The sequence below is a fragment of the Myodes glareolus genome, chromosome 17 (assembly GCF_982192425.1).
Source record: "Myodes glareolus chromosome 17, mMyoGla1.1, whole genome shotgun sequence".
Taxonomy (NCBI): domain Eukaryota; kingdom Metazoa; phylum Chordata; class Mammalia; order Rodentia; family Cricetidae; genus Myodes; species Myodes glareolus.
The window spans coordinates 57121265-57145433 of NC_142042.1; the positions used below are offsets into that span (position 1 = coordinate 57121265).

At 48.0% G+C, this 24169-nt stretch overlaps 1 protein-coding gene across 1 annotated transcript; it reads left to right on the forward strand.

Moving 5' to 3' along the window:
- Nucleotides 1-1361: 1361 nt before the first annotated feature.
- On the forward strand, nt 1362-23409 carry Tent5c (terminal nucleotidyltransferase 5C). Its single transcript, XM_048442187.3, has 2 exons — nt 1362-1495; nt 18142-23409. The coding sequence occupies exon 2, from the start codon at nt 18169-18171 to the stop codon at nt 19342-19344; it is 1176 nt and encodes a 391-aa protein (XP_048298144.1). The 5' UTR covers nt 1362-1495; nt 18142-18168; the 3' UTR covers nt 19345-23409.
- The last annotated feature ends 760 nt before the right edge of the window (nt 23410-24169 follow it).

Here is a 24169-nt window from a genome sequence, read left to right on the forward strand (position 1 = left end):
GAACAGGGACAACCAATCTCTGTAAGTTCTCACGCTGATGTAAGTTCTTATACTGGTACCGTTTCTTGGGATTCTACTCCCCCACCAGAGAAAGCCTGTAACTGAGAATTCTTCATAACCCAGCAGGCACTGCAGGGCACTCATGCTAGACAAGGGTGTTGAGAGAGCAGGGGAGACCACTGATTCAGGAAGCCGGCTTGCCCCCACATACCCAGTAGAGGAGCAAACGAAGCTCAACAAGCGTTTATTAATGACTGCTTTCGGCTTACATTGCATCTGGCATGCACTTTAATTCAAATAGTGCAGATTAATAACTATTTTCCCAATATTATCCCATCCTGCTGCTGGAAAATAGAGGTTTAGGGAGGATAGATTAAGCCAGTCAGCAAGGCTGGGTGTGGTAGGCCACTCCTGTAATCCCTGCCACCGGGAGGTGAACACAGGAGGAACAATCCGCTAAAGGTCAGTCAAGGCTACTTAGAGGTCTGTCTGGGTTCAGGAGACGTTGTTTCAAAAACCCAAAACCAAATCAAAACAAAAACCAGCTCCTTTCAAGGCCTTCCAGACAGGTGGTGAAGGAGATTCTCACTCATTAACCTTAATTCTGAAGCAGAGCCATCAACTACATGCAGGGGATTTAAGGGCAATGTCCCCGGGTCTCCCTCCGGCAAGTAATAACAGGCCACAAAACCCTGTGACGTTCTGAAAACGCCCGCTGCAGGGCTTTCGGCTTTTGTGATAGGTTCCCGGGTCCACTAACTGCACACAGGTGGTCCCGGGGCCAGAGAATCAGCTGCCTCCCTTTCCCCAGGGCCACGATCTCACCTCTAGCCAATTTGCTCGAGGAATAAGAAAGATTTCCAGGGCCCATCTAAGAGTTTTCCGACTTCACAAACACCGCGCGAGAGCAGGCGTGGGCTTCCACTCCCGGCTCCCGCAACCAGGGAGCCACTGGTCCCAAGAGCGCCAAAAACTCAGAAAGAAAATGCACCCGCCAGGGGAGGAGGTGAGAACAGTCGGGGCAAGGGAAAGTAAAGCACAGGAGAGGAGAGGAGCAGACAGAGCGAAAAGTATCCCCTCAACTCCTAAGTTGGTGGCGACACAGCTCCTCTCTATTGCGCCTGCGCAACGCTGCCTCCGGGCCACCCCGCCCCTTCGCGCCCCCGGAGGTTTACTTGTCTCTCGGCAACCATTGACCCGGGGAGCCAATCAGAGGGCGGCGTTCGCCCGGCCCCCGCCGTTAGCGCCGGGCGCAAGGATCCCGCGGGGCCGCGGCCGGCGCGCCCCGCCCTGGCTCCCCCGGGAGGCCGGCCGCGGGGCGGGGGCAGGGGCGGGGAGCCGCGGGGGAGTGGTCAGGCCGGTTAAGATCGGAGGGGGCGGCGGCGGGACCGCTCACTCGCGGCAGCTGTCTGGGCGCCGTAGTCACCGCGCCGCTCCTGCTGGGGGCTGCCCACGCCAACCACCTGCCTCTGTCGCCTCCTCTTCCAGCGCCCAGGTGAGTCCATGCTCCCCTCCTCCGCAGGTGTGAGGATGCTGCTGCGGTTCGGATGCTGCTGCGGTCCGGCGGGGAGTCACGCACTCACGCTCCCGGGTCCGTCCCAGCAGAACCTGGTGGGATGCCTTGGAAATGGAGCGGAGATACCGGCAGGTGTCGGGACGCGCATGGCTCCAGCGTCCCTGGCTCAGGCTACCTCCGCTAAGGAGAGCAAACTTTTCGGAGGCTGCGGCTGGGGTTTGGCAAACTTGGGCGAACTCCCGCTGGCCGGGCAAAAGGAGAGTGAGTGGTGGTCGCCTCCTGCTCTTTCCCTGCCCCTGCCAGTAGGTCCTCCCGCTCTGCGCTGTGTCCCTGTGGCGCGCGCACCAAGACCGGAACTGGGGCGATTTTGAACCCCGCGGTTTCGGCGGCGTAGATGGAGAAGCAGCGGTCCGGGACTAGAGCCTGGCAGGCGAGGAGAAGGCAGCTTCCTGGGCTCGGTACCCAGGATGGCGGCTGAGATCCTTCTCTCTTTTGGGACTGTGGACCTCGCGCGCGGCCAAGAAGCTGCGCGTGTCTCGAAAAACTTCTCGAGAATACGGTGACTGGGGAACCTGGTTCCTCCCCTTTGGGGATCGAAAGTTGCCTACCGCGTGGGCTGACTCTGATAGCGGTGCTGGTGGTGACTTAGAGGCGCGGCTGTCCTGTAGCGTCGCGGTCCCCTGAGAGGGTAGGAAGGACATTAGAGGGAGTTGAGGAACCTGTAAGGCCAGCTGGTAGCCCTTACCCTGAAGTTCTGACTGTTGGCGAGCAGGCAGGCGGGCGATCTCAAAGTCAAGGAGAGCTGGCGAGGAAATGCCTATTTGGTGTTTCCAGAACGCAGAACTTCCACCTGTCAGACCTGGGTGGTCTCGGCCCCTTTTCTCCCTTCTCCCCTTTTAAATGTGCAGAAACCCTTCTGCAGGGCCCTGACTAATTCCTCGTCTTAAGCCCCTTCCCCCTCAATTTGAGGATAGAGTGCTTACAACGAAAGACTTAATAGATTAACAGATTTCTTAAGAACCAGCTATATATGTAACCGTATGAATTGTGACGAGTTTGATATTCTGGAAGGAAACTTAAGATGGTTAGATCTTCCTAAGTTAGACTTCCAGCTGTCCCGTCAACCCAGGAAAGGAGGGTGAGGGTAGCCATTGCTGGCTACAACAACTTCCAGTGTAATTTGCTTGGCAAGACAGTGAGTGAGCCAGAAAGCTTGCCAGGCAGCCAAGAGGGTGGTAGCAGATCTTACCGTGCTGGAAGTCACAAGAGGTGTGCCCCCCACATTTTACCCCGCAGTTAAAGAGTGTGGAGTGGGGATTAAGGAAGCTCGATTTTCTTCTCCCTGCTGCATCTGTATTAACAGATAATAGCCCTTTGCTATTCTTGTTTGTGGAGATGGAGATCAGGTACCTGAAACCTTGTCTCTGAAGGGACACCTTGGTTTTGGAATTCACAGATGTGCATTAGGAGATTTTAGAAGGACTATTTTGATGTTTGGAGTAATTATCCCAGTACCTGCACAGGTTGTCGCTCACTATCATTCAAATTGTGGGGGTGGGGTGCTCCCTGATCGCTAGACTCTTACAAAAATAAAGGTCCCGACTTTCGTGAGTAACTTTCCTGTGTACCCCTAGAGCAAACAGTCACACTTTTCAGCGTGAGTTTCTCCCATAATACCTACCTTGTGTCTAGAGATTGAGTTTGTGAACTCTGGAGGAAAGGGCTTGGCTTTTGGCCTGTTGGTCAGAGTGAGTGGGGAGCACCAAGGGTTCACTCCTCAGCTCTCCTGCCAGGGTAGTTACCAAACTTTCAGCTTGACATACAGCCTCTCCCACCCTCCACCCCATCTCCCAGTCAGGCACACGCGGTAGCCTGCAGCCCCCAGGGTTCAAGGCCAGGCGGATTTCCCTTGCCTTGCACTACCCACCAGACAGCCCAGCCACAGCTCAGCGATGAAGCCTATTTACTAGTGGGCCCTTAGCTCGGCTCAGCTGTTACAGATTTGGAAAACTGCATTGAATATTTCCTTGCTTGCTTTCCAGCTTCATCCACTAAGTGGTACTTTTGTCTTTATCTTTCTTCTTGGCTCTGCCATCCTAGAGTCCGTCAGTGAGGAAGGAAGGGCAGCCCAGGTTAGATCGTTTTTTTTTTTTTTTTTTTTTTTTTTGCCTGTTTTACCAAGAAAAGCTGTAGAAGCCCGAGGTGTGTTGTAAGAGTTAAGCTGGTGTTTGGGGGTTTCTTATCTCCTTCCTGAACCTCTCTCTCTCTCTCTCTCTCTCTCTCTCTCTCTCTCTCTCTCTCTCTGTGTGTGTGTGTGTGTGTGTGTGTGTGTGTGTTTCCTGGCCTAAGAGTGGCCTGTTGCTCTCTCATTATTGAAGAAACAGGAAAATATGGAAAGATGCCCTCCACCATCTTGGTGTTTTGACTGTAGCCCATGAGGCTGTGTTTTGATGATGCCAGCTTCTCCATATTTAGAGAACTTCTCAGGAGTTTAGAGCTGTGGGAGCTGACCTCTTAATCTCTTGGACCCAAGGTTTCTCCCACTTTTTTTTTTAACCTTTCGATCGGATGTATTCCCTGTAAGGAAGCTTTTATTTAGAATTTAAATGGATATTGAAAGCATCTTCCCACAACCCGACTTTGTAAGGGGATCTTAGAAACTGTTTCAAATTAGTATTCTGCACAGCTGGCCCCTGTAGCTTGTTCTTGAAGTGTTTGCAGAACTTTTTGGAACAACAGAAAAGAAAAAAACCTTAAAATGAAGAAGTAATTACTGACACGAAGCAGCGCTGTGTGTAAGGATGCTTTATGGTTTCGGAGCATTTTCCGCTGTGGGTCATTAAACTGTGAGGTGTTTATTTCTTGGATGACTTAGGTGGTTGAGTCAGAAAGTGCTTTCTAGGTGGCCTTTGGTGCCAGGTGCTGGGGAGGCTTATGCTAAAGGCCTCTGGAAGAGCTTTGGAAGGGAGCAGCTAGGCTGCTTTGATGTGCTTGAAGAACTTGCTTTTTCTCTCAACTGTCTCAACCCCTCCTTGCACGTGAACCCCAGAAAAGTGGGATTTGTCGTCACTGCTGAGTCCTCAGCCCTGCTTAGAGAATGTCCGCATGGACCTTCTGCTGAGGGCTGCCTGCTATTCTCTCAGAGAAGGAAGCACGCTTGAAGTGGGCGTTCTCCTCCTGGATCAAGGTACCGGCTGGCGCTTTTTGCATCAGAAGTGCCGGTCTAAAAGGCTGGACGGTTTCTGGGCCGTCTTTCCAGGGACGCCTTAGCAGTGTAGGTTTGGAGCTGAGGAGCAGTGAGTGCAAACTGACCAACAGCTGAAACTCCTGAGCCGGGCCAGCCTCTAGCCCCACCCCCTGAGCTCTTCCACCCTCCCGCCCTCCCAGCCGCGCTTCCCCAGCCCCAGCTCGCTCACTCAGCCTTTCTCTCCGTGTTCACTCAGCTGCTGGCTCTGCTGACTCGTTCTTTTTTTTTTTTTTTTTTACTTTTTGTTTCCCACTGCCATCACTGACCTGGTTTAGGGGACTGTAGACAGGAACTGGATGAGGGGAACAGCTCGCCTCCCTGTCTCTGATCAGTGCTCAGTCCTGAGTGCCTAGGGCTCAAGTAAGTTCCCTGGATCTGCCCATCCCCGAGGTCTCTCTGCAGGCCTCTAAGATGCTATTCCGGATGCCTTCTGTGTTGTTTCATGAGTAGGTCGTCCCTACCTTGCCTTGCAAAATATAGACTTAGATATTTGGGAGGAAAATTGAATACAACCTCCCCCCCCCCCCCCACTGAACTTTGTTTGACTATGTCTTTGGGACCTCTGCAGGCTCAACAGATCTTTTCTCATCTGAGGGCCACCTTATCCCACATCTCTCTCCTCCAATGTGTTATGGTTTTCTTTTGCATATTTTCTTGTTTCCAAAAATTTAATATAGAACTAAAGGGCTTAAAAAAAAAAAGTCTCCCATTGTCTCCACATCTGGCCTCTATTTAAAAAAAAAAAAGAGTGGAAGAAAATTATCCAGGGGATCATAAACCATCCATCCTCTTATCTCATCCAGTCTCCTTCACTTCTCTCCAGACTTGGCCTCACAGGTACCTTCTACTTGGCCTGGCTATGCCCCTCCATGCTCTGTGGCGACCCTTGCCTCTACTTGTCATGGTTAGAGCTGGGCACCAGGGCTCTGCAGCTGCCCGAGGTTATAGTGCTATCACATGGAATATGGGAATCTAGAAGAATGAATAGGGTCAAGACACAGGGATGTTTGCTCTGGGGTGAATCTAGGACTCAGCTCTGCTGCTGCGTCCCCTTCCAGACTGTCGTAGGCTTTATGCTTACTCCCTTGCCTTGTGGGCTGCCTTCCATTGGGGTGACAACCTGGGCACAGAGCCTGCAAACTGTCCCTTTTCTACGCCAGGATTTCATGTCTTCATTTTCATCCACAGCAGACAGTCACTGCTGCCCTAGAGACATATGGGAACAGAGCCTGGTAAAAGTTATTCAAACAATAGACCTACTTATCTATTTAACCTGGTATGTCAAGTCATCAGTGGGAAAACACGTCAGAGATATTTTATATCCTTCCTTTGTATCAAGTCCCTGTAGTCTGTTGTGCATTTTGTATACCCTATGCACTTCTGTTCGGACATTCTACCTTTAAAGTCCTCAAGAGCTGCACGGCTCGCGGCTACTCTGCTGTGTTGGGCAGTGCAGGGCTAGGCCATGTGCAAAAACATCTTCCTCTCAAATCCTGATTCTGTGTGCGCGAGAAGCAAGAGTGAGCGGAGCAAAGTCGCGGAAGAGTGTGTGGACAGTGACCTCTTGTCTCCTGCCTTCTGACCCCAGAGGTCTAGGAGAGAGTTTCCAACACAGCAGGGCCTTGGGTATCTGAACAAAGGAGCCACAATTCGGTCACCAGGGTCACCAGTCATCACACCGGTCAACATTCATCCCTCGGGGCAGGCTTGACTCCAGCACACACCCCCCCCCCCCCCCCGTGAGTCCCCCTCCGCGGCTCCTGATGTAATAGTTTTTCTTAGAGAACAGCTGGAAGAAGTGCAAATGCACCTGAGATTGGCAGGCCACCGGGGCTGAGTTTTACCAGCAGGTAAAGTTTGCCAGCAATGCATCGTTAATGAAAACCTAGCAACGATTAAAAAGTTGAGCAAACATGCAAGAGGAGTGAGCTTTCAAGGCAGAGTTGTCTGGGAGATCTCTAAGGACAGTCTGAGGGCCATCATGCTGGTGACCTGGAGTCTTGGTTCCCTGGGCTCTATGCTGGTCGGGCACCAGCTCTTAGAAAGTTGGCAGAGAAGTAAGCGCTACGCTGTGGTTTGGTTCCTTCCCATAATGCATACTCCACAACGTATTTAAGTTTAGCTTAAATTTGTTTCTCTCTGCCTGTTCTGGATAGTGCCTACTACCCAGAGGTCCAACTGGGGGGGGGTGCACGTGAAATTCTCATTGGCGCTGAGACTGAGGCTAGCTCACATTCAGACGTCTGTGGATGGGGTGTGTATACCTGTCTTACCCTGATAAGTGAAGTGTGCATTTGAGAGCTAAGCATTACTGGTCCCGTTCCTGATAAGACCCAGGGATGCTGCTAGTGACTAAGACAGGACTTGTAGCCACTTTCAACAGACTGAAGTCTTTGTTTTGGATGGCTGATGACTTTGAAAGCTCCCAGCTGGAGGGCTGGATGCTGGTGGTACAGCCTTTGACTGTGGCTTGTTCCTCCTTAAACAGTCTCCCCTCCAGCAGCCTTGTTTTTCCTAATCCAGTCCACCTCTAAAACAACAACAACAATATCAGGCCGTCTCTGTTTGGAGAGCTCTTCATGTGAGTTGGGACTGGTGGCGTCTCTGATTTAGAAACGCGTGGTAGGGCGACAATTACTATTTCTAGTTCAATTTGTGGGGACAGTACTTGGTGTTGACACCTTGGGGGGAAAACACTCAGATACTTTCTGCCCCGCTGTCCATTGACAATGTCTGCGCTCTGACATTACATTTGCAGTGACTTCAGGGTAGTCTCTTGAGCATTGCCCTTCCCAGTCATGCCTCCTGAAGTATCTGCCCCATGTTTTGATTCTGTTCTGTGCTGGCCCCACCATGACTTCTTCCAACATTATCTCTCTGTCCACACATGCTTAGGCATCCTATTTTGAAAGATTGGAAGTAGCTTTCTGTTTGGAGTCTTGGTCAGGTAGTGTCTGGACAGGGCCCAGTTACTGATAACCAGTGGGTGTTGACATCCCTAGGGTAGCAAGAATCTGAAGGTCCCCAGACTCTAGAACCTTGATGCAGAGCAAGGCAGCCACCTTCCTATGCCTCGGGCCTCTACCGTGGGAATCTGACTAAGTCTTTTGTCTCCGGTAGGCATCAGTGCGAACTGGATACTGATAACTCTGAGAAAATAGAAAATGTGTTAGAACAGCAAGGGAGAAAAAGCCACCTGTGAAGTCCAGTGTCACACTGACTCAGAAGTGTTTTCTTGGGGCACAGTTTTCTGACCAGCGACAGCTATTCTTGTGAGCTGAGGTACAATGGATTATGGGCATTTGGGTGGGTTGATTGTAAACAGGACTGTACTAATTACATATGAGTATGTAAAAATCCCTGACCTGAGCCACCTAAGAAGGAAGGATTGATTTTTGGCCCACAGATTTAAGGTATGATCGTTGTGGCAGGGGGGAAGCAATAGTAGGAGAGCAAGGCAGCTGGTCACATTTTGTCTCAGTCAGAAAGCAGAGATGAACATTGGTTCTCAGTTTGGTGTCTTCTCTTTATTCAGCCCCAGACCCAACCTGTGGGGAGATGCTGCCAACATTTGGGGCGGGTCTTTTCCCACCTCTGGTGAAGCTCCCTGGAAAGGGTCTCCCAAACAAACCCAGAATTGTCGATCACAGATGATTCTGAACCCATTGAGCTGACAGTGGAGAGCAGCTGTATCTCAGTGGCATCTTGGGAGAAAGTTGGTGTAGGATACACATTATTGTCCTTAGAAGGAGAAGGAGGAGGAGAAAATTACTCTATCTGATCCTGTTGCTTTTGGGTTAACTCATCTAGATTATTCAGAATACTCCAAATACACAAGTGCCTCTGATTTACTTTTCTTTGGTTTTTCCAGACAGAGTTGCCCTGTGTAGCCCTGGCTGTCCTGGCACTCATTCTGTAGACTAGGCTGGCCTCGAACTCATTGAAACCCGCCTGCCAGTGCATCTTGACTTCTGGGTTTAAAGACACAGTTAGATGTAATTTCTTAACGTGTGAGGCTGTAAAGGACTCTCCAGCATGTGATTCCTCCCTGTTGGGCGCCCAGACCATGGTGAGGGACTGGAAACCAACAGATGAAGGGCTTTTCCAATGCCGCCCTAGGCCCTAGATAACTTTTGACCTTTATAAACCCAGGAATGCAAGGAGGGAGGAGAGGGGACAGCGCCTTAGAAGGTCAAGGAGGGAGGGAGGACAGCACTTTAAAAGGTCAAAGAGGGAGGAGGGAGGACAACATTTTAGAAGGCCAAGGAGGGAGCGGGGACAGTGCTTTAGAAGACCAACTCCACTTCACCCTGGACTTGGTCTTCACTTTTCAACTACTGGCCGTAGATGTCCACGGTCACTCAAAATACTTGGCTCAAGCTTGGATGTAATTCATCAGGAGAGCCCTTAACACAGCAGACACAAATTCTTAATTTCTTAAATGCATGCACGCACACACACACACCTACCCTACATACACACACACACACACATACGTACATATCACACATACATACATGCAAATATATACATACACATATATGCATATACACACATGCACATGTATACACACACACATACCACAGGTTCTGGCTCTATTCTCTCAGGTAAAAGAATCTTAAGTCAAACAGTATGGGTGCATTGGAAGTGACAGATGGCTTGTCTGAGGTTGGTCCATTGTGATCTATCCTAGGTTGCTTCTCTTTTCAGTTATGTCTGAGGCTAGCCCTTGGGGGTCTGGTAACCCTATTTGCCTCTCTTCTGTACAGAAGGTCTCTTTGGTTCTGTTGCTTTATCGTGAATCAACACTTCTGATCTCCCAGTAACCAAAGTACAACCTAATGGTTGTTTATTCTGTGAGCAGTGCCCACCGCTGGCAAAGCTCATCCATCATTACTGTTTCCTCTCAGTGTTGCCAGACCATCCTCTTGACCGGCTTCTTCCATTTCTGGCTTCACTGTTCCTCTGAACCTACTGTCTCTGACGTGAACACACACACCCCTCTCCAACCCCCAGCTTCCTGGAACACCCTCCAAGTTGGGATCTTAGGCCTTCATCTCTGAAGCATTAACTGTTGGCTTCCTTATACTTACTGTTCCAGTCCTGGTAGCTCCAGTCAAGGTGGATACACCCCAAAGTCATCATGACGATGGGGGAACTGTTAGATACTTCAGTTCTGCGAGTCACCCAGTCTTTAGTGCCTGCCATCTGGTCTTGCCCCACTCCTCTGCCACCATCTGACCAAAACAATCTTCCTGCGTTCTCTCCTGTTTCTTCTGCATAGTTCTGCCTCCTTCCCGTGGCTACCAGAATAGCTAGTTTTTAAAAGTGTTTCCCCACCCTGTAATATACCTCAGTGAGCCCCCTGCAAGGAATAAGAAACGTCATTAGTCACATTTCTGCCACGTACCGGCAGGGTGTCCTCGGAGAGTTTACAGTGTACATGTCCTCTTGGTTGCCCAGTATACCCCCTGAAATGAGGGAAAATGGCATCTCCTTTACAAGACTTTCAAGGACTCATGAGGATTTGTTTAGTGTACAGCACACGTGTGGAGGTCGGCGGGCAGCTTGTGCGAGTTGGGCCTCTACTTCCACCACGCAGGCCCTAGGTCAGCAGACTTGGCAGCAAGTGGGCCTTCCTGCTGAGCCATTGCGTTCCCATCACTGCTTCTGTAGAAACCGGGTGATCAGACACGGTTAAAGTCCTGACATCACTGTCTTGCTGCCTACCTGGGCTATGGCAGGATTTCCGGGCTGACCGTCCAGGTGCATTTCCTGTCCTCTGGCCACAGTTATGGTGGCTCCTGGTATGCAAAGCACCTCCAGAGGACTCTGTCTTTGTCAGTACTAGCCTGGATGGGGCTTCTATAGGGTGGGTAGAAGTTACCCAGTGGGAAAAGGATGTGGGAAGCACCAGAGGAGGTTTGTTTTGAAATAACAAGCGTGCTGCAGTTGCATTTTTGTGAAGTGGGACTTCCCAGTCATGGTGGCCCATAAGTGATTTTCAGTGTCTCTCTGGAAGCCACCTCTAAGCTACTTTGGAGTCCTTTGGTTCTAAAGCCTGCACAAAAGTGGACAGTAAGGGGTGACCCAACAGAAGATGGGTGAGATGGTGTGAGGGTGAGGAGCCACAGTTGGTCAGGATCAGCAGCAACTGCATTTTTTTTTTTTTTTTTTGCTTGGGACCAATGAATCTTTGTTTCAGAAATGTTTGTCTGAGCAGTGTAAGGAGTGCTTATCTAGTGCACTTATTGGCTTGTGACCTGTGTGTTACCTGGCATCCCCCAACCTCCTGCCCACCAAGGTCCCTTGAGCCTGAGGGAGGAGCCAACAGTTCCAAGAATTAGGGCCAGGGCTCCAGGGATGGGTTCTTGCTCTCTTTCTGAGCCATACTGTCTAAATTGGGGATGCAAGAAGTTTAGCTTGTGAGGGGTTAGGTGGGAAGTGATCCCAGCGGCTAATTCTGCCTGCTAATTCCTTCGCTCTTACTCCTGCTGACCCTGCCCTGTATGGTGAACGAGAAATAGCCTGACCTGGGGTTTTCCCTCACCTGGCTGGCTGAGGTAAGAGCATGGTGAAGATTGTTCTCAGTCGTTTTTACTTCTGCTTAAATGCCCAGGTGTTTTTTTATATGCAACAAAATGACTTCTTTACCTGTAGAATCTTCTCTTGTACCCCGGAGAGTGGAGTGGGGAAAGAGTTTGTGTGGAAGATATTGTAGGAAGGAGCGCTCCCCCAGGTTGGGGGTGTCTTTGTTCGTTAGGCACATTAGAATCCTCAGGCGTGTGTGCCCAGGCTTAGTTCCTGCCATGGGTAGCTGCTAGCCTGGCCTGAAGGATTGACTAGGGAGGTGCATGTTTTATTTTCTAAAGACAGCATCCAGCAGCAGTGGAAGAGCATTTTGCCACCAAGAGAATGTTGATAGGTGATGATGGTGCTTCTTTGCATTCCTAAACCTACCGTAGTCAGAAGAAGATGTAGCTCAGTTTCCCTGAATCTCGAATGAATGATAGGTTCCAATGAGAGAGCTTCACTTCTAGCCTCAGTTTCCCTGATGCCTTCTAGGCAGTCACATCTACAACTTCCATGTTAAATATTGCAGGCCTGGAGAAACCTTCCTTAGCTTCGTAGAGACCCATCTCTCTACATGCAAAAACTCTGGGGGCCGCTCTCCATGTCTAATGTCAGGCACCAAAGACTCCTCAATGTTGATCAAACCTCAGGCTTTTATGAAAGCAAGTGGCCTCAATGTCCTTAGTACCCTTGTCCCCGTCTCAAACATCTGCCTCCTCCACATGGCTGCCTGTGTCCATTATTCATGCCTCCCCTGGCTGTGCCAGAAGCCTCAGTAGGCTATGCAGCAGGAATCCAAATGGGGTCTCCATTGCAGCTCATTCCCTGTGTATAGCTCTGCCCTGGGCAGTGAGGCAAAGCAGGTGGAGCATCTACCCTGAGCTCAGGGAGATCAGGCTAACCCTTTGGCACAGGTTATCTCCTTCCTCCATGTCTGCTGCCATGTCTGCAAGTCGTTTTCTCCCAATGTGTGGTTTCTTCTTTGCTGCTGCAGCCCGGGAATCCAGGAGTCCCTAAGAGAAATAATTGTTCACCGGTAATCACACCATCAAAAGGATTAAATATTGTGAGGATAGAGAGATGGCTTAGTGGTTAAGAGCACTGGATGTCCTTCCAGAGGGCCTGGGTTTGAGTCCCAACACTCACATGGAAGCTCAAAACCACCTGTGGCTCCAGTTCCACAGGTTCAAGCTTGTTACTGGTCTCCTTGGGCACTGCATACATGGTGTGTATAGACATACATGTAGGCAAAACACCCATACATATGAAATAAATATGTACATACAAAATAAAATAAGAATGTATTTAAAAACAAATATTGTGAACTGAGTAGGCATTTGGCCATCCAGGCTTCTAGAAGTGCCTGGATGTTCAAATCACTGTGCCTACCTTTGCTCTTTGTATAACCACAATGGATCTGGTTCTCAAACATTGCTTTGAATTTACTGGACTTCAAGTTAATTTGTTTCCTAGCCACTATTGTGTTAATTCTGCTAACTAGAATTTGCCTTTAACCAGGGCCTTTCATGAGCTGAGCATGTTTGTTTCATGTGATTCTTTTATTTGGAGCTTGCATAAGTGTTGATTTAAAAGCAGAATTAAAACTGAAACTGCTGAACCAAGGCCTGGAGTGTTATCTAAGCACCCAGGGCTGTAAATTGGGTTTATTCTTGTAAAACCAATGTTGAAGTCATGTAGGAATATACTTTTTATTTTAAAGACATAAAGAATATGTCTTTTTATTTTAAAGTATGCTAGGTAGAAACTTGACAGAAGGCCTTCTAGAAGGCAGTCACCCTCTTCCCGCATCCCCTGCAGAGGCCAGCAGGGAAACCTTCCAAATGTACTTGACTGATTTGGTGCATAGATAGGAGGAGGGGGCAGGGAAGGGAACCGAAGAAATCAGACACCGGGGAGCAACTGGGTAGCATTCTCAAAAGATAAAGATCCTAGAATGTGCTTCATGAGATTTTTAATTTTTATCAGTGAGTGCTTCTGAGTCCAAAGGGTACAAGATGCCTTCTTTCCCATGCCAAGCTGAAGACGACGCTCAGTAGAGACTGAGTTGCATGTGTGCTTGTTTGAGTGTGAAGTTTTGTGTGCACAGGTTTTCCACTTTCCCACTCATTCTTACACACAGCGCAGGCACCCTCCTTTTGAACAACTGCAGGCGTCTGCACACAGCTGTGCACACACGCCAAATCATTTCACCTGCTTCTGCTGTTAGCGATGTGTCCTCCCAGCCTCCTGCCTGTCCGCCAAGGCCTGTCTCTGTGCATACTTGCAACTAGCCTAAAATTTAGAGACTGGATAGAAGTAGAGGGACCACATCAAAGGACAGTGGAATTTGAAAGTTGAGAGTCTCACCTAGTTCTTCAAAGAGCCCAGGGACCATCTACCAGAATCGTCTGCTGTCCCACACTTAGCTGAGCTGAGCTGCCGCCATGGGTGAAAATCAGGCCCTAGGGTTTTAGGTTGCTCACCCTCTGAGTGAGGTTGAGTATTTTGTGTCCGAGCCACTGTTTATACTCCTTCCTCTTTCTCTTTTGGGGTCTTGCAACTATTTATGACTTCTTACTTACTAAGGAAATGAGTACTTTGCCTAAAGTTACGAACGTTTTCTTACGCATGCCTTCTGAATGTTTTGTACCATGTAAATAGTTTAATTTTTGTGTAGCCAAACCTGCCTGGTTTAGTGACTGGTTTTCTGTGGTCTAAGAAGGCTTCAAGGCTCACCTACTGTGTGAACTTGTGTAGAAATTCTGGGTTTTCTTTAGTCACTCTTAAAGTTCTTTTTAGTCCCAACCCAACCAACTAGATCAGTGGTTCTCAACCTGTGGGTCAGGACTCCTCTGAGGCCATCGGAAAACAGATATTTACATCACAGTCCATAACAGTAGCAAAATTACAGTTATGAAGTAGCAATGAAAATAATTTTATGATTGGGGGTCAGCACAACACGAGGGGCTGTATTGAAGGGTGAAGCATTAGGAAGGTTGAGACCCACTGAACTTGATCTTAGTCTTCAGTCCCTGTCCTCACCAACTAGATCTCGTGTTAGCAGGAGATTTCAAGGCAGCTTTTAAAAATTGTTTGTTTGTTTGTTTCTCAGTACCATTTTTTTGGGGGGGTTGTTTATTGTTTGAGTTGGGATTTCTCTATGTAACCCGGGCTAGTCCGAAACTTAAAATCCGCCTATCTCAGCCCCATGCATAATTTTGCTTGCTGTTTTGAAATGCTTTCTTCTTTATACTAAATCTTCATATGTATTTGATTTACACAGTTAGAAAATTCTGCCCCAACAATTTGTACAGTTCCAATTGCACTTACCATTTTCACGGCTCTTTCCCCTCTCTTACAGCTGGTTACCTCCTTTCCATTTCCAGAACATTTGGGGCTGTTTCCACCCCTTCTCTCATGTGGCCCTTATGATACCCAGTCTAACATAGGTTTCAACTTCAAATTTGCTGCCAACTTAAAACTGTGTGAAAGTCTTTACACACACACTTCTTTCCCCAAAGGAGAGAGTTGTGGCTGCTAGGTTCTCTGTGGTCCCCAGATGGTCTTCTCTCACATTCTAGAACAGTTCTGGCTTTAGCCCTATATAATAACTTTTCTTTTGGCCCTTTTAATTTTTTTAAAAGCTTGAATCAAAGGCCTTTCCTACAATTATTCTATGCTGTAACAATTCTAGGGTTCTTTTTGGAGCTTTTTTTACATTTTTTTCTTTGCGTCTCATTTGCTGACCACATTGTGACTTATCAGACCTGTGCCAAACATGTGAGCCTTGGGAAGTGTGACAGGTGACAGACAGCAAAAGGCCACTCAACCAACAGGCCTGACTGAAACCCGCCTCATCAGACTGCAGGCCTAGCTTCTAGCTGTGTTTCCAGACAAGGTTCGGACCATAATACCTTCCTGAGTCTGTCCAGGCACAAGTCTACTGTATATACACTGATCATGACAAAAAAGAAAGAAAAAAGAGAGAACCACCAAGCAGAGTGATCTCAGAGAAAAGAGAGCCTGGCTTGAAGGCAAATGCCAGCCACAATAGTTGTTACGTGTGCATCGCAGGCTGTGCTTGCTGTTTATCTCTGGGGCAGGCTACGCTCAGATGGTCTAAATAACTGCAGACTCCTTCACCTTCCCCTTGACAAATGCTCTTCTATAGCAAGTGGAGGGACACTCACCCCAGAGCCCACTAGAGACTGTTTTGATCCTGGGGAGGCTGGCCATTTCCAGCTGAGCTAATTGGCAGACCTTGAGCTTGTGTGTTACTGCGCTGACCTGAGAGGCTCCTGCCACCCCCAAATTAGTGCCATTTCTAGCCATACGCTGCTTTCCTTTCCTCTGTTGTCCCAGCAACAGCTCACCATGGCTTTGTTATCTTGTGTCCCCTCTCTGTAACGGATCGCTTTCGTGGCTTTTCTTTTGGCCCCAACAGAGACCGTCTGTTTTTTGTCTGTGTGTTACATCAACTCCCTTCCACCAGAGTTGTGTAGATGACACACCACCTTGGGTTGGAGTATTATACTGTCAACGATATTTGTGATAGGGTGCTGTAAATGCTCATCCCCACATGACTAGTGGGACCTTGGCACTGTTAGGGTGCTGTAAAAGCTCATCCCCACATGACTAGTGGGACCCTGGCACTGTTAGGGCGCTGTAAAAGCTCATCCCCACATGACTAGTAGGACTCTGGCATGGTTAGGGCGCTGTAAAATCTCTGGACCAGGGCAGGCTCAAAATCTATGTCATAGCCCAAGGAGAGTGCACTAATGTGCATTAAAAAGCGGCAGCTTTCTAATGAAACTGGGGCTGGGTGAATTTTGTCTGCACAGAGTTTTTCAGGGGGAAACCTTTCATTCATGGTGGACTTAGAAGACTGCACCAAGACCTCTTGTTTCACCTGGTGTCTGTCTAGATGACTCCCAGTCAACGTGAGGACACAGGCTCTTTGTGTTTCTGAGATACCAATATTTTGCTTTTATGTATTAGGATTTCCAGTATCCCATAATTTTGATTCTTAAAATAAGATAGACTTACTGTTACTAGCTAAAAAGTGTAGCACAGTGGTAGGCACTTTGTTTGCATGCTCATGGTCCAGGGTTCAGTCCCTGGCACACTGCATGCACACATGCACACAATTATTTGGGAAACTTTGTGGTTCTGGCATGTGAAGTATGAGAACTGCTTTCTTTTCCGACTTGGATTCAGTTTTTTTAACTTTATTCCCCTTAAGAAGCTTCAAGGAATGCTTCTGTGGAAGGCCTTTGGAAGTTCACCTGCTCTGAGGCTCTTTGCATCCTTACTGAAGGATAATCTGACCTCTGGTTGACCACAGCTGTCGTCCTACAAACAGCTTTGGTCTGTCCAAGATGATGTATTTGTTGTAGGTTTAGATTAGGCCCATATATGAAAAGTAAGTGGTGCAACAAATGGAGCAGTGGTGTGTGTGTGTGTGTGTGTGTGTGTGTGTGTGTGTGTGCGTGCGCGCACATGTGTGTGTATGTGTGCACGTGTGTGTATGTGTATGTATGTGTGTGTTTGTGTTGCACTGGGTATTAGGTTTTAGGCATCTACCAGTTTCAAATGTAATTAGGGAGCTAAAAGCAGAAGTAACTTCTATAGAAACCAGAGAAAATTAGGAAAACACACAGATTATATCAAGTCTTTCTCTGTAACATGGGTGGGGGGTGGGGGGGCTGCTTGTTGGGATTTCTGTCCTGCCTGGTACCCCACAGCTGCAAGTCCCAAAGAAAATCACACAGAGATCTGGCGCGCCACTCTGGCTCCCGGCTAGCTTTACACAAAATAATTACACGGAAACTGTATTCATTTAAACACTGCCTGGCCCATTATATCTTGCCTCTTCTTGGCTAACTCTCACATATTAATTAACCCATTTCTAATAATCTGTATATCACCACGTGACTGTGGTTTACTGGGATGAGATTCAGCATGTCTGACCTGGCAGCTTCATGGCAGGCAGCTCTCTGTCTCTGCCTTCTTTCTCCCAGCATTCTGTTCTGTCTACTCCACCCACAGAAGGGCTGGCCTATCAAAAGGCCAAGGCAGCTCCTTTATTTAAGCAATGAAAGTAACACATAGACAGAAGACCCTCTAACATAATTTCTCCATCCCACTAGCCTGTTCCCAAATAACATAGAGACTTATTAATAATGAAAGCATGGCCTTTAGCTTAGGCTTGTTTTTAAATAGCTCTTATAACTTGAGTCATCCCATATTTTTATTAATCTACATTTTACCTCTATCCCATTCTGTGTGTCTGACTTGTTCCTTACTGCTCTCATGCCTAGATTCATCTACTATGTCTCTCTCTGCCAGGAAGTCCCGCCTATCCCTCCTGCCTTACTATTGGTCATTCAGCTCTTTACTACCAATCACAGCAGTGTATCTTCACACAGTGCACAATATCCCACAATAACAGGTTCTATTTATCTGCACTGATATAGGCTCTTTAATGTTGTTTGGGTGATGTGGTTAGTCTGTCTACTTTTCTTCACACAAAGCAACCTTCTCCACCCCTCCCCCACATAGGACAAGCAGATCACCAACAGCGAGAGCACCCACACAAAGCAAAGCAATTCCCTCATCCACCCTGCTGCAGAGTGACGCTTGTGCATTCGTGATGTTTAATGTGTTTGGTGTTCACAGCCATGGTGATTAGCAGGCATTGTTGATGGCTATTTTACAGGAAGTTGATCAGTTGGTACCTTTGAGCTCCTCCACTGGCTTTGCCTTGCCCATATGAATCCTAACTCTCTCTCTCACCCCTTTTCAGCTCCCCCTGGCCAGAACATCCCCCAAGATGGCAGAGGAGGGCAGCAGTACCAGGGACTGTGAGTCCCTCAGCGTGCTCAACTGGGATCAGGTTAGCCGGCTGCACGAGGTCCTGACTGAGGTCGTACCCGTCCATGGACGAGGCAACTTTCCAACCTTGGAGATCACCCTTAAGGACATTGTCCAGACTGTCCGCAGTCGGCTGGAGGAGGCGGGCATCAAGGTTCAGGACGTCCGACTGAATGGCTCTGCAGCTGGCCACGTTTTGGTCAAAGACAACGGCCTGGGTTGCAAAGATCTGGATCTCATCTTTCACGTGGCTCTTCCCACAGAGGCAGAATTTCAGCTGGTGAGAGATGTGGTCTTGTGTTCCCTTCTGAACTTTCTGCCGGAGGGCGTGAACAAGCTCAAAATCAGCCCGGTCACCCTGAAGGAGGCCTATGTGCAGAAGCTGGTGAAGGTTTGCACAGACGCAGACCGCTGGAGCCTGATTTCCCTCTCCAACAAGAACGGCAGGAACGTGGAGCTCAAGTTTGTTGACTCCATCCGGCGCCAGTTTGAGTTCAGCGTGGACTCCTTTCAGATCATCCTAGACTCTTTGCTCTTTTTCTATGACTGCTCTAGTAATCCCATCTCTGAGCATTTCCACCCCACCGTGATCGGGGAGAGTGTGTACGGGGACTTTGAGGAAGCCTTTGACCATCTCCAGAACCGGCTGATCGCCACCAAGAACCCTGAAGAAATCCGAGGCGGGGGTCTTCTTAAGTACAGCAACCTCCTGGTGCGGGACTTCAGGCCAGCGGACCAGGAGGAAATCAAGACTCTAGAGCGTTACATGTGCTCCAGGTTTTTCATCGACTTCCCAGACATCCTGGAACAGCAGAGGAAGCTGGAGACCTACCTTCAAAACCACTTCGCCGAGGAAGAGAGAAGCAAGTACGACTACCTCATGATTCTTCGCAGGGTTGTGAATGAAAGCACCGTGTGCCTCATGGGGCATGAACGCAGGCAGACCCTGAACCTCATCTCTCTCCTGGCTTTGCGAGTGCTCGCGGAACAAAACATCATCCCCAGCGCCACCAATGTCACCTGTTACTACCAGCCGGCTCCTTACGTCAGTGACGGCAACTTCAACAACTATTACATTGCCCATCCTCCAGTTACCTACAGCCAGCCTTATCCTACATGGCTGCCCTGTAATTAACCCTAAGACCTGAGGGTTTCCATAGTGGGAACCCATTTAGGGCAGGGGCTCTCAGGTAGGAGAGCCTCCTCCTAGATGTAGGTGTTTGGCTTTTAAAGGGGAACTCAGCTCTGACTCTGCTTTTCTTTGTGAACCCATTGGACTAGGTCCTCAGACTATCCTGAGCCAACCCTAAAAGGACCCGTAGTACAGTGCCACTCTGGAAGATGCAATAGGAAGTGTGACCCCTCTCCATCTTTCTAAAATAGTCACTAACCTGTCCCTTCCCAGACATTAGCACATGGGATTTGAACTCTTGCGCAGTCTCTGAGGTTGGGAGAGTTGGGTGGCATCTGAGAAGTGTTCGAGGCACTCACTCTTCTTGGCTAAGCCTACAGTCCTCTGCAGGCTCTCCCTTAGGATTCTCAGCCTTTACCCGCAAGCCGTGCCGATAGCCTCCTATTGTGTCGGTCGTTGTCGGGCCCCCAAACTGATAAACACCAGGGTGCTCTTTGTGACTGAGTTTTCATTCGCGGGACTGAGTGTGTCTGTCTAGTCCCTGCCCGCAGAGCTGAGAATTTCATTCATCAATAAACCAAAGCCAATAGCTGGAGACTTGAGATCTGGTTGGAAGTGGTTTATGGTAGATGCTGGGCTGTATCAAGGAATTTGGAGATATTGTGGAGAGGAAAAAAAAATGACCTTGTCTTAAAATGTAACTTGAAAACAAAATAAAATGTGGAACATAATTGTTAAAGTAGAATTGTGGTGGTGGCGGGTGGCGGTTGTCAATAGGAAACGCAAATGTTTTGTTTTTGCTCTTTCTATAAGTTGTTCTTATTGAATGACATGTTTTTCCCCCTTCGTTGGCTCTCTGATGACTGACTCTTGTTTGAGCTTCCTGAGAGTAAGGGCTGTGTTGTGTTTCGAGTCACTGTCATATCTGACATGAGTTTCTTCCCATGGTTTAATTGGAAGCCCAATTTTTTGGACCTCATTCCCAGCATGACAGCTGTTTTGCTGGAGTGCATTGGCCCCTTCTTCTCCATAGTGATTTCATTCCCTATATATTTTTCACAGCAGGAGAATTCTGGAATTTCTGGAGAAGAGAGTGACCAGTGGACCCACTCTTGAATTTCACTTCCTGTCTCCAAGTTGCAGGGAAGTAGGGCTTTAGCATCATCTGGCCTTGTGTGTTCTAGCTACCAAGGCGCTTTGACATCACTCTGCTGTGATTGGGGAAGAGTCAAGTGAGCGACGAATGACCCTTCTCATTCTGTAGATTTAAGCATTATGTTTTTGTTCTGCACTTTAGAAGGAAAACAGTGTTATTTGCTGGTCCAAAGCTAGCAGGCCACGGGGAGAGATCTAGGTGACTGTCACCTTACCTAGTAGGTTCAGGGGAGAGATTTCGCCCTTTGAAACTTTCTGTGGGATGACTTAGGAGGCATCGCATTAGGATACCAGTGGGAAAGGCATTCAGTATTGCCAGCAAGCTTGATTTCTAAAGTCATTCCATAAGATCCACAAGCTCAGTTTTGACTTAACGGCAACCATAAAAAAAAAAAAAAAATCCAAAGATCTGAGCGATTGCTTCATATCTGCTTCAAACAACCTAGTTATCTTGTTGCAAAAAGGTTTAGTACAAATGAAGTGGCTGCCCTTTTTCTAGTGCTGTGTTTTCAAGTTTCTTCTGGATTGTGCTATATTGCTCCCCTTAAGAGTTGATTGAAGTGCGTCTTCACTGGCCTCCGCATTTGTTAGATCACCAGAAGCCACTTAGTATAGCTAGTTTCTACTGCCCTGTGAATCTTCGTTATTTGTGAATTTGCTGGCTTTGAGTTCTATGAGGGGACCGGAGCTGCTTCAGCTTTTGGAAGATAAAGAAAAGCAAACCCAGCTTTGAAAATCATCGGTCATCCATGACCTTCGAATGCTGCCATTGTAGTGAAATGAGAAGACACTTGGCGCAGAAATAGGTTGGTTTAATCAGAGCTTTTGAAGTGGGTTGGAGCCTCCCTCAACAGAAGCACTTGCTAATAGAAGCAGAAATCAGAATTACTTTGACCGAGAAGGTCGGGGACCAGTGGGGCACTGGAAAAACATCCAGTGTCTTTTTGGAATTCTTTCTGCTTTACACACATTTTTTTTCCCCTCCAGTCTGGCCATAGTCCCCTGAGGATGGAGGGAGAGACACAGACATTGTAAGCCACCACTATCTGATGACCCTCTTGGTAGTTTCTTCGCCTGCCCAGCTGTTTTGTGGTTTGAGAATTGATGTGTGTTCTAGAACCATAATGGTAAAAAGTTGCCTTGACCAGAGCTCCGTTTTTAAGATATGACTCCTAGGTTGTGGATGTCTGGACTTAAAGGTGTGTCTACCTGCTCTGTGAACCTTCTGCCAGACCAGAAACAGGCCAGGGAACCCTGTATCTCAGAGACTGTGCTGCTCTCATAAGTACCAGACACCCTTACTTGTAGTGACTCCAGCAGCTCCTCTGTGTGTGTGTGTGTGCGCATGTGTGCTTGCGAGTGGGGTAATGTGAGACTTGGCCTTGGCAGAGGGCACTGAGGGCGGGTGCATGCTCTGAGTCTGTTCTCCCAGGCTGCTCTTCAGAGTCAGTGGCAGCTGGGTTGAAGATAGTACCTTTGTGGTTAAGTGCACGCACGCAGGCACGCAGGTACGCAAGCACGCTTGGTTCTTGGCCTTGAGCTCCAAGCTTACCATCCGCCTTACCTTGGCAAGAAGATGCTGTTCCCTGATCAGTCATTCCAATGCTGTACTGAGACTCCGATTTCTAACGCCTGGGGTGGCCTGGCCTACACCTGGGATCTGACAGATGAATGAAGTTGAGTAGGGAAAATTTTTGTCTTTATTTGTCTTGGTTCTTGACTTGGTTTTTTTTTTTTTTTTTTTTTTTTTGTCTTTCCAGTGTTCTCCCCCTCCTGTTTGACTTAACTGGGAACTTGTGTCTTTATTGAGCTGCGTGTGCATCTGTGCCTTGTGGTAATGGAGTAAGAGTCGCCTTGCTTAGCCCACAGTCTGCTCGCCTTCTAGCTGATTTGGCGCTAGCCCCGTCACGGTGGTTTAGGATTTTACCCAGTACTGCTTTAGTTTTGGAAAATGGTGCCTTTCAGAACCAACTTTGATCTTTCTTCTAGTGTTCTTTCTTTTACTGGGACCCTGTTTCAGGACACTGCTAATGATCTTTTTTAGGCTGGGGCCCTGTGTCACGACACTGCTAGTCTTAGTTCAAATGCTATCTTCTAGAGGCTGGGTTAAACTCTCCAAGCATGAGGCGGCCTGACGGCTCTAGGGCATTACTTCCTGGGTGTCTAAAGGGCCCTACACTGGGGGAAACCCTTGGGAGTGGTTCTCGAAATTGAAAGATTTCCTAATTTGCAAAGTTGGATTTACATCATTATTCTGAGACAGAATTTCACAGCCAATTCTGGAATGTAGTCTAATTTAACCAGTTGAATCTAGAGGGTGGAGAAGAGGCTCTTTAAACGTCCTGGCGACCTGTCAGGATTATTTGTGGGGCTCTCTGAGGAAAGAAAATTACTTTTTTTTTTTTTTTTTTGGTGAATTCAAGTGCCTTCATCTTGTTTACCTATCACTTAAAAAAATACTTTATAAGCTTAAAAGAGTTCTGGAGTTTGCCTGGGCTATTGAGATTTGGTGCAAATTCTCATGTGTGCTTGCCTAGGAAGGTGAGGTGACCATCCACTAAAGAGGAAGGAGCTAATTAACGTGATTTGTGGTCTTTACAAAAGAGAATCCAGCTACCTGGCCTTTGTGTGTGTGTGTGTGTGCGTGAACACTTAATTTTCCCGAAGCATCTATTTATTTCCAAATTAATATGGATGAAAATAATAATGCCCATTGGACTACATCGGAAGCTATCCATTTCCGTGTTTGCATAAACTGAAAATGTTCCCTGGTAGTTCTTCCTCCTTGGTATTGGTCACTCATCTTCTTACTTGATGCAGATGAGATTTCTTATCAGTGCAAATGTATTAGAACTTGATGAAATAAAGCTTTGAGTTTGAGAAATAAAGATATATTTAAAAATATAAAAAAAACCCTAACTTGTCAGTTTTTTGGGTTTTTTGGAGGGGGTCTTTGGTGGTAAATTTTAGGTTGGAGGAAGATGTGGGGGTGAAAAGCCTCTCACCACTGTCCACTTTGGCCAGCACCATGACAGGCTGGGGAGGGGTGTGGTTACCCCAAAGGCCCTAAATCCCTTTTCTAAGGTACCTGGCTAATTTAGGCTGCTCTTAGTCTCAGACCTCAAAGCAAGCCCGGTGGCTAATTCCTCCTGTAAGTGATGTCTCCCCTTACCGGTTTCAGTGCAGATGAGGGTTGAACCTGAAGTCTCAGGGATACCAAACAAGCATCTACCTGTGATCTACATCCCCAGCCTCAGGGTGTTCTAAAATAATATGGCTTCACCAGCGCCTGGTTTTATCTAGTGGCCGTGGCTCCATGACCATGTCAACAAGAGACCCCCAAATAGTTACCCATCCTCAGCAGTTGCTCTCACCTCACTCTCAGAAATACCTATGTGGAAAAAGGGGTGTGGCTGATAGATAATTAAAGGGAATAAACAGTTCTGCTCCAGGGTGCCCAACCCTTTGACTTGTGACATGACACCATCATCTACGCTCATAGCTGTGCCGGGGTGCCTGTTAGACACTTCCTAATTTCTCTGGTCTAATCTCCGCCGCTCCAGATCTACACCTCTTCCCCATAGCCTGTGTTTTAGAAGGCCTCCCTTCTCTGATGGATTTTTTTTTTTTAAACTCTTAACATCTTCGCCAAAAGCAAATGTCTTTCATACCC

Coding starts and splice junctions, on each gene's coding strand:
- Tent5c (XM_048442187.3), top strand. CDS start 18,169: ATGGCAGAGGAGGGCAGCAGTACCAGGGACTGTGAGTCCCTCAGCGTG.